Here is a 10848-nt window from a genome sequence, read left to right as displayed (position 1 = left end):
CCTTAGAGTATCAACATGAGTGATACAAAAACATAACATTTTAAAGTTGTAAATAGATTCTCACAATGCAAAAATAAGTTGAAAAAGTTAGATAATTTATTTTAGACTAATGTCGCATTGTCAATGAGTGGTGGTAATTCATGCTGTATACCTGTGTAGTAACACTGTAATTGTGTAAAGTGTTTCAGAGGGTTGTTTTGATTGTTGCTTTCTTACCACTAACTGATCTCTCTTGCCATTTTTTCTATTCACCTGATACGACCAAAATTCATTTATAAACATTTTGCATTGTAAACCAACAAGAAGACTGAACTTGATAATTTCCTTTGAACCAGGTGTGATCACGAATACTTTGGAAATCTTGTCTCCAATTTGAGTAAAATGTAAAATAGTCTCAATCAAAGCTTGTCCGCAGCAAGCTTGGCGGTGGTTCTAAAGTGTGCTAACTGCTTACCAAGCCTTTCATAACTCCTCATGCTTCAGAAGTTGATGGAAACTTGAAAACATACAGGAACTGACATTTTTTGTGCTCTAAGTGCTTACAAACTCCAACTTGGCAAGAATAGTTTGCTGCCTTGCACATTACCTAATCATTCCACATCATTTCATTCACTTAATTTCTGGATAATAAGCATGTTTTGCACAACATGCTGATGGAAAGGGTAAGAAACAGATGCACTGTATTGTAAGACCAATCTGGACAAAAATAAGCAATGCAACTTCAGAAATTGTTTCTTGAACCTGTGCTTTCTTTTGAAATATCAACTGTTTCATAATGTAGACAACAACAAAGTAGTCTAAAACTAATCTTAAACTGCACATGGACTGATAGTTAAGATTCTTTGTGGGAGTCTGGAGGAAATACTGCATAACTCATTAAGAGGTGGCAATACTGTAGTTCAAGAGAATATACATTCTCAATCCATTTTAAAACCATGACCCAAGTGCATGAAGTATTATCAGGGGCAATAGTTTTGGCACCTCCAGAAATGAGCATGAGGAATTGATTTCACTCTTACTCCTTAGTGTGAACATACATAATGCTGTGTTCCTCTTTCTCATAAATCAAGGCTTTTCCTGTGTGTTGTAACTCATAAATCACACTAGGCAACGGGGTAAATTAGGTTAATTCAATAATACTCTCCAGGTCCACTTTATTGAATCCAGGTTCATTTGATTTGAATGTTATTATGCTAAGAGGTGGCTTGTTTCCATAACCATAATGTATTTTAGAAATAAAAACACTTTGAGTTCAGATGCATGGTGAGAAATGACTGAATGTGCTTGAGAGAGACACACCATGTCGCGAGATTGGTGAGGAAAACTTCAATATCCCCAAAGTGTCATTTTATAACCAAAAATCCTGGATTTAATCTTTCTGGAGACACTCACACACACACACACATACACACACCACACGCACACATACACAAATGCACACGCACACACGCACACACACACACACACACACACACACAGTCATACTGTCCTGGTAAGTCAGGAGGCAGGGAAGCTTGATCTGGCCTCAAAGAAGCACTGAAATGTAAACATATACCAAAATGATTTCAGCTGTCTAAGAACCCCAGCTGTTGCCATCCAATACATGTATGTCAACTTTTTCCCCTTTTCCTCTCAGCGAGGTGCAGGTGTCCTTGTTGTTGGGCAGCGTGTTGCTATGATTCCATGGCGTTTCAAAGCGGCACAACACCAGCTGAGTCCTCATTACAGTTTGGAAACACCTTTGGCTGGGAGACCAATGATCAATAACGGGCCAATGGATAAAAAAGCTATGTCCACAAACACCTTTTATAATATCAGGTATTCTGTTTAGAAATCTTTTTAAATCTCTCTCTCTCTCTTTCTCTCTCTCACTCTCTCTGTCCCCCCCCCCCCCCCCCCCCCAACCCTCTCTCATCCTGCCTCCCTTTCATTCTCTGTTTGTGGATTCAATATTTTGTCATGGCAGTGGGAGGGGTTAATCACGCATGGATAAGGAATGTACTTGCATGACCATTCATAATACGGATTAAACGCTTGCTTGACTCCACGGCCAATGATGGTTCAACTCTTTCTATACCATATGGGGCGATAGGATCCGTCTCCACTGTGTAGAGTGAAAGGGATAATGATTTAGGTTTAGGCAAATGCTCCCCCACCCTGTCCTGTCTTTCAGTGTCAAATAACAGAGTGATCAGACACTTAGAATAACTATAACCCTATAAACCCTGTCCTAACCTTGACAGACTCATCTGAGCACCCCAGAAGGGCTTTTAGTAAAGATACTCAAGACTGGCTTGCACCCACCCACACAGCCCTTATTTCTGACCTTTCTAGGTACTTCTCTCTAATGCTCACAAAGGTAAAGACCTTTAGGAATCACCTAAACGGCTGTATCATTCCTCACAATGTCCCACTTGGGGGGAAACACAAGACACAAAGCTGTTGCAGTGGCCTATATTTTGGGAAGTTTGAAACATTACAATTATTATTGTGCCGGCTTGAAAAAGAAAGTGGGACAGCTATTTCAAAGGAAAGGTTAGACTTATTGCCAATATCAAGGCTGAGACAAGGTGAGGAACCCAAGCACTTAATAAGAGGGGAGTCTAAGATGCAGTACCACATAAGGAGTGTATCTCACACTGTGTGGGCACTTGCTCACAATCAGAACATCAAATCAGAACCCTCTACTGTATATTATATAGCCTCAAATCATTATATTATATAGCCTCAAATCATTTTGGACACCTCCTGGACATACTGTATATACTGTAAGCCTATCTGATGATGAGACAAACAAAAAGACAAATCCAAAGGATTAATGTCAAGAACCACCATTGTTGTGTTGTTACACAATGCCGTATGATTCAGCTCCATTATCTTGCTTATCTTGCTGTTGGTTTCAACGTTGGTTGTCTAAAGGAATAAAAAATCTTTTTTTGATGTTGATGACACAACTGGATGGCAATTTTTGCATAAACATCCATAATTTAATTTAATCAGTGTGCTTTTTATCATCTTGATGTATGGGGCATCTGTTTTATGAGGTAGTCAACAGACATTATGCTGTCCAGATAACGAATTTGCCTCTTAGAGAGAAAAAATATGTTCAGTGTGCCAGTCTTTACTAGCTACTGTAGTTCTCTACAGAGATGTTTTCTCTTGGGCAAAAGTACAGATGAGCAGTAAAATCTTGACATCTGCAGGAGCAATCAGGGCATGCACCAATCAGGGTATCCACCTACAGAACAGTTCTCATCTCTATTCTGTAATTAGCCTTCAAAATAAACATGGATGGATGTGTCTCATGTGTTCCCAGTGCTACTTTGCCATTGTGCTACTTGGTTTTAGAGGCTGCATACATAAAAGCTTTGTCCTGGAATATTTCGTCATTAACACGATAAGATGTGCCTTTCCGGTGGCAGAGTGTTCATCATCTCAGCGCTCCTGTCTGTGGGTAGAAATACATGGGGAGAGAGGGCCCAGCTCCAGAGTTGTTTTGAGTATTTCAAGCTTTATTGAGCTGAACCTCTGCTCTGTAGTCCAGTCTGTTGTTATCACTGCCCCCCAGCCCCTGTCCGCGTGTCCTCAGCCAATTGTTTGTGCCATGGACCTGCTCGTCACACTGACTGATGCACCAAAATAGCTACAGAAGTTCACACAGATTTAAAACAGGGGAATGACATCAAGTTAATTGTCCTGTTCAGTGAAACAAAGAGTAACTTCTATTTTTAATGGTTTGTTTCTGTGATTAAATAAAATGCCACAAAAACAATGCAGCCTGAGTGGAGTCATTTGAATAGAGCTGTCCCACATATTCATTATCCATCCATCACCTACACAGTAGTACCTATGGTAGCCTATGCTCTTGACTGTACTAAACCGTATATGCTGTTTCAGTGAGAAAGTACTTGTTGTCCTAGTGAGAAAGCATTTGTTGTCTTTGTGAGAATGTATATGTTGTCTAAGTGAGAAAGTATTTGTTGTTTTTGTGAGAAAGTATATATTGTCTTAGTGATAAGTATTGGTGCTCTCGAATATAATGTATTTGTTGTTTTAGTGAGAATTCCTATGACCAGAGGATGTGTGGTTGCAGTATTTAACCTGCAGAAAGGTAGGGAACTGGATCTGGACTGTAGCTAGGGATTTGTCTGGACAGGACCGGGGTAGATTAAGGGCCTGACCTTGGCAAGTATACACTGAGACAGGTGCTGTGCAAGCCTCAGAGACTGAGAGGAAGCACATTTGTTATAATCCACACAGGGTATCTTTGTTGCACTTGCAGTCTGACCCTGATGTTGATAAATAGATTGTGGCGCTGAAATGTGTTGTTACATGATGTGTAGACACCAGTGAGTCTTGTTTATTGGTCCCTCCTCACCATGGGATTATACACACTGCACCGTATGTCAATCCTTCCTCCATTTTTAATATCGCTCATTTAGATTAATCATGCTGTGTGAATGTGCAAACGTTTATACGGCATGTCTTATAACACTCAAAAATACATTATTGCTTCCCTCTAATTATCTTCCTCACAGGCTGATTTTCTAGGGAGAAGGCCAATCAAGTTTGAGTTTTTTTTTTCTTCATATGTTTTTATTGCCCCTATCTAATAGAGAAGTGCCCACAGGTATATGAGAGCTGAGACTTGCTGAACAGCCCAGGCACTGACAGAGGTAATGTTTTTTTAAAGAGATACTAACACAGAGATATGGGTATTTTTTTGCATAGTAATCAAGAAATGATCGTCTTGCCCAAGTGCAATTAGCTGAGGGCAGCTTGTGTTTGGAGGAATATGGTTGGCTTTGGTCAGGGTTAAACATTTTCAAGGAAATATGTGTAACATTGCTTTAGAGTTGTCCCATTATCAGACAGATATGAATGCCTCTTATGTGCATTTAGATACCCTGTTATAGTGGGACTTATTGTCACTCTAAATGCATGCTTTCCATTTAAATATTCCTAGTGTTGTCATGCCCCCCCCCCCAATCTGTTTCATCTGATCCCTGATTTGTATGCCAATTACTGAACAATGTATACAGTGGTGTGAGAAATCATTATATGAAAGCAATCTGTGACACTTATTCATCCACTTATCTGACAGTTTGCCTCCAAATAACCTAATTATAGAATGAAACCTTTACAATAGCTGTATGAATGGTAGGTTGGTAGGCGTCGAAATGATGCTAATTGTGTGTGGTAATGAATCATTCATGTGAACTACATTACTTCCTAAATTACGCGATGCGGTGAGTCCATTTGGTTGTTTACAGTTCATAATGAGTTAAACTGTTCAGAATACAATGTTGTTACAGGAGTTATTTAGTGATAACTGTGTATCACTACACAGTTAAACTAACCATAAAGAGTCACCAGTTTGCATCTGCAACAAACTTGATAAAAGCATAAAGAATGCTCTATTCTTAAGCACATGTGTTATAATCCACACAGGGTGTCTTTGTTGTACTTGCAGTCTGACCCTGATGTTGATAAATAGATTGTGGCGAAATGAAATGTGTTGTTACATGATGTGTAGACACCAGTGAGTCTTGTTTATTGGTCCCTCCTCACCATGGGATTATACACACTGCACCGTATGTCAATCCTTCCTCCATTTTTAATATCGCTCATTTAGATTAATCATGCTGTGTGAATGTGCAAACGTTTATACGGCATGTCTTATAACACTCAAAAATACATTATTGCTTCCCTCTAATTATCTTCCTCACAGGCTGATTTTCCAGGCAGAAGGCCAATACAAGAGTTATTCAAATTGCACTACACAGTTATAAGAGCAAGTAAAAATAATAATAACGTAATAAAAATAATAATAAAGAGTTACCACTTTGCATCTGCAACAAACTTGATAAAAACATAAAAATCTATTTTGATGCTTTGTGTATACTGTACCTTCAGGGTTCTTAACTATGTATATTTCCATTATGAATGTTGAATACAAAGAATCAAAGACTAGAGATCTATGAGGGTCTCTCAGAGTGAGCTGGGCATTGTTCTGCCTATAACAGCATTTTTTCATTAAATTATTAATTTATTACTCATTACCTTAAAGAACTGTTCCACTGCTCTGATTAATCTTACCTGTCACCAGAATGAATTTGACTCTATGCAAGAGAATGTATAGGACACAAATATGTGTGTATGGTAACTAAATTACAGTGTAACATCAAACGTGTGTGTGTGTGTGTGTGTGTGTGTGTGTGTGTGTGTGTGAAAGAGAGAGAATCCCTTTCAGTTCCCAAATCAGGTATTCTTGAGTCACACTGTAAAGATCTATGGGGCTGAATGTGTCTGTTGTTCATTTATCTCATCTGCATAATGATTATAAATCTGCTGTAATTTGTGAATTGAATTATGATGGCAGTTGCAGCTCTGTTATATTACACAACACAACTGCATCTCATATCCATCTATCTCCGACTACACACAGTCCTAGCATTAACTGGAGCAAGGGAATACCAAATCACCAGGCTTATGGTGACATATTAGAATGACTAATGCATTTGCTGAAAGATATTACAAAGGAAAACACATCAAGAAAACAAATAAAGAATGCTGGTGATGAATCATGCACGGTAAAGGGCACAGATACAGTCCAGCCCTAAGGCTGCCGGGGGGGGGCATCGTAGTCTGAAGATGCAGACTGTCCATTCTACACTGGTGTTTTTGACACATACTGTAGGGTATCTAACGTGGATCACATGCCCATGGTAGGTAGGCAAGACATCCTTTGAAATCCTACTTTTATCTTTTAGAGCTTTCAAATACAAATTGTGAGTCACTGCTCAGTTCATCACGTAATTAAAAGGTCATGCAGACCGACAATTTATCCTTTTACTCTTTAGCGTCTGATAACATCAAACATGACATCCAGTTATGCTTCTGTTTATATAAGCAATCACTTGTCAGGTCATAGATTATGTTAGAGAATGTCATACAGTTGTTAGCATTTTTGACTTGAGCTAAATTAAAGTAATGTAGCCAACAACTAAGTAAGTGCAGAATAAAATAATATAAAAACCAGCACTCTAATGTCATTTGGATGGTTGGGGACTGAAAATAAATATATAAGTTGGCAGTGAATAACATTTAAAACAGTATGCAAAGTCATCCAATATCAGAAAATGCCTACTTAACTCAAGGTTGAAAATGCAGATTTAGGGAGATTTTAAGACCATCCATCACTAAAAAGCATTTGTTTTTGTCATACCACTTTGGTTCAACGGACATGGAAATTAGGGTTCTATTTGATAACTGTTTTTAGTCGGAAACTGAAAATGCACTTTGCTGTTTCACCTTGACTGACTCACAAACAAACACATAACAAAACAAAAAATCAGGTACATAGAAACGGATGAGTCAAGAATGATTTATCCAAATTAATCGTTCTCTTACTGTGCATTTCCTGTCATTTTTCTGTCATGGAAATTTACCCATTTTTCCATATATGTTTCATGTATTTCAACTACAATGGAAAGGCCTCTGCCATAGTGTATTATATTATCAAGTTATGTTTGACACAAATGTATTAATGTTTGGTATGGAACCATTCAGCACACCATTACAGCTAAAAAGAGGTTTGCCTACATGTATTTTAAGTTAAGATTAATTGAATTTGTTGATTTGAATTGGAAGTACCTTTATACAGTATATTTTCATCCCTTTTTAATATATCAAAATACTGAGTCACACAGTTAAATTAGGAAATGAAAATGTTGCCTCTGTACCAGACTTACCATGCAACTGCAATTACTTCAATGTCAAAGTATGTGTGATCTATCATTTGATGAACTACTTTCAAAAGTGAAACTTTGACATACTGTATGTCACTCTACTGTAAGACTGTCAATATTCAGAATCTGGGAAGAATCTTGTGTGTAATCCTGAGTTTCATTAAAACGTTTAGCCACAAGCCTTCATGTCCTACTTCACGACAAATTTACTCCCTCGAAAACTCACATAGCCTAAATATGAAGGCAGTCTGTCAAACCTCTTGGTTAACTGAGTACTGTTTTGCAGTATTGTGCAACGTCTGGGAGAAGGGGATGTTGTTGTATTGTTTATGTGTGTCTTATACCACATCTTGGTTGAATACTCGATTCTGATTGGCTGAAGGGGCATTCTAGATAGTTTATGTGCATCATAAAGAAGTTAATTATGGAAGTCTGAAATGAGAGGATAAAAGAGTTTGAAAGCTGAAATTCATCAAACCTGTCAGCATTTCAAATTTGAAAAAAAAAAGAATGAAAATGATCCCAAAATCAGATAATGTGTAGTATATTTACAACATACGAGAAGTAATATGATCAATCAAATCAATGATGAGCAACTACCACCAAAACAAAATAGTAACGCTACCTTTCTGCGCAACATTGTTGACAGCATATATATATATATATATATGTACCTTTAAGGAAAGCGTCTAAACATATTCAGGGTTGAGAATGTCCATTGCTATGTACATCACATTTTCATGGAGTGAAAAGTCTGTAATGCAGGTAATCAAATCATGTGTGATACAGGGGGCTCCAGAACAATAAATGACAGTCAGCACACTCACTAAATAACACCATGCTGTCAATGCTGCATTGAGGAAAATCAGCAAGTAAGTGGTCATGTATTGTAAATGCATGTCTATATTACAGATCAATCATTAGGAATATGACAGGAATATGTATACTGGTATTAATAAAATATGTAAATATATCATAAGGATGTTAATAAGAAAATCATCATTCTGAACCTGAGAGAGTTTTGTTTTCTAGCTACTGTATAAATATTATAATAAAAAGTAAAGGTAACTTTTTATGTAAACAAGCCACATAAAAAGGACATTATTCAAAACCATGTAGAGACAGTTTGATAACATTTTAGTACAATGTTTGTTGCTTATGGGTATATGCTGCACCTACTGTATAAGGCCAAAATAAAGCTTTCATGAGCATTGCATGAAATAAATACTCTTAAGTGTTCATTAACGGTTCTTCCAATGAACAGAGGACATTCTTTCACTCAGCAAAGTATAATTTCATACTCATTTCAAAACAATAATTGATTATGATGGGTGTCATTAAATGCTTATCATAATGGCAATATGAATTAGAGCAAGGTTTCATGAAGATTACTTTAGTGCTTCAAAAGATGAACAGAATAGTTTGTGGAATATCATATCAACCCCAAGGCAAATGGAATGTGTATTCCAAAAGCATTTCAATACATAACTATATGGAGTTATTTTTTTGTCTGCAAACTTATAAATACATTTTGTTTTGTATTACAAAGTATACCGTATGGATAACATGAGAAACCAACACTTACACTGGAGATGACCCAAAGCCTTGCGTATTGCATATGTAATTCGGTCTAGAAGGGTATATTTGATGCAACTGTAATTACTGTCCACGCTAAAATAATGGCTACAGTTACAATAATTGGCATAAAGCATGGTAAATAATGCTTTTGATGTTGAACATCCCAAACCATTTATCATTAAATCAAGTTCATACCAACTGAGTATGTTGGGTTTTCAGTCTGTAATTCATCAAGTCCCAGGGGTTCCAAAAATTCACAGGGCAAATATTTACATAAAAAGTCTTCGCAAAATAAATGTAGGATTTATGTGAATCATAGTCTTTGTTTGTGTGCTTTTATGAATGCACTGTGCATAAACGCACACCATTGAGTGCATATTTGTTCTTGTTTAAAAGTTTGCACTCTGTAAGTATAAAAAATATTCAATAAGGATTGCATTGTATTACGTCCTTTGAATACAACAGTCATATTTTCTGTCTCAAAAACAAGAACAAGAAAAGGTAGGGGTAAAAAATCCGATCAGTTGATTAGTTCACATAGTAAAGCCAGTAGATTAAGTTGAAGAGGGAAAAGGCGGCAGGGAATATTATTCGTGACCATCTGTCGATGGAGTTCACGTCCGTCAGGTCAGGGATTTTGATTTTTAGTTGTGAGGACCGTCTGCGCAGTCGTGTCTTCTTCAGATGCGTGTTCCTGTCTATGCTGGGTCGGCCTGCCTCGCGAGGCGTACTTTGTTTTCTGTACTGGACCCCTGAGTGGTCGAACACCATGGAGGTGGAGTTCCGTGTCTCGCTCACACTTGTGGTGATCTCATTCCCTGCCATCTCATTGTGAATCTCCAAGGTCGTCAGCAAGATGTTCCCCTGAGAGTCCACCTGGGCAGAGAAGACAGGGGTACTGTTACGCTCGTTGCACTGGACAGATGGTTGAATGAGTTACGATGAGTCACATATAACAACATACATCAGGACTGCCCAGCCATCCTCCAGCAGGGCTCTGGCAGATTGTAAACTTGGCAAACGAGAGAATGGCCTTCAGAAACAGGTTTCCTGTCCCCAAAACTAATCACCCCTCACAAATCAGTCTAGGGTTGGACTGAATGATGCCCCTATCTCTGTCATGACTGTTACACCACTCCAACAGAGAACAAGTAAATCTTTACTAGGTTACTTGGGGCACGAGGATCATAAAATCTAGCGTGGATGTCCAAGCATTGATAATACAGTAAATCTAGAGGATTTCACAACTGTGATAATACAGTCAATCTACTTAATCCCACAGACCATCACCTTTTTGGATCCCACAAAAAAGCTAGGGCCAAAATATCCCAAAATAGTTCTCATTTATTTATTTTCAATATAAGAAACTCAACAAAAGATCATTTTCATGATGAGTTGCAAACACAGATTCGCCTCTATTAGAACACGTTCAAGACATAACCCTCCAGATCTGTTTATTGTAATAACCAAGGCGGGAAAAAAACATTGACATGTTAAGGTTATTTCCCAAAGGACTTAC

General features: G+C 37.8%; 1 protein-coding gene across 2 annotated transcripts in view; it reads right to left on the bottom strand.

Moving 5' to 3' along the window:
• Positions 1 to 9857: 9857 nt before the first annotated feature.
• gabrb3 (gamma-aminobutyric acid type A receptor subunit beta3) overlaps positions 9858 to 10848 on the bottom strand; it is a gene marked incomplete at both ends in the record, with an annotated part of 43505 nt that continues 42514 nt past the window's right edge. For both annotated transcript variants that reach the window (XM_083671935.1, XM_083671936.1), the window contains one exon: positions 9858 to 10205. In XM_083671935.1, the coding sequence (XP_083528061.1) occupies positions 9858 to 10205 (348 nt within the window). The remainder of the gene's footprint in view (positions 10206 to 10848) is intronic.

This window comes from Argentina silus (assembly GCF_951799395.1).
Source record: "Argentina silus genome assembly, chromosome: 6".
Taxonomy (NCBI): Eukaryota; Metazoa; Chordata; class Actinopteri; order Argentiniformes; family Argentinidae; genus Argentina; species Argentina silus.
Note: the sequence above shows the minus strand (reverse complement) of the source record. Positions and strands in the feature narration are given on the sequence as shown.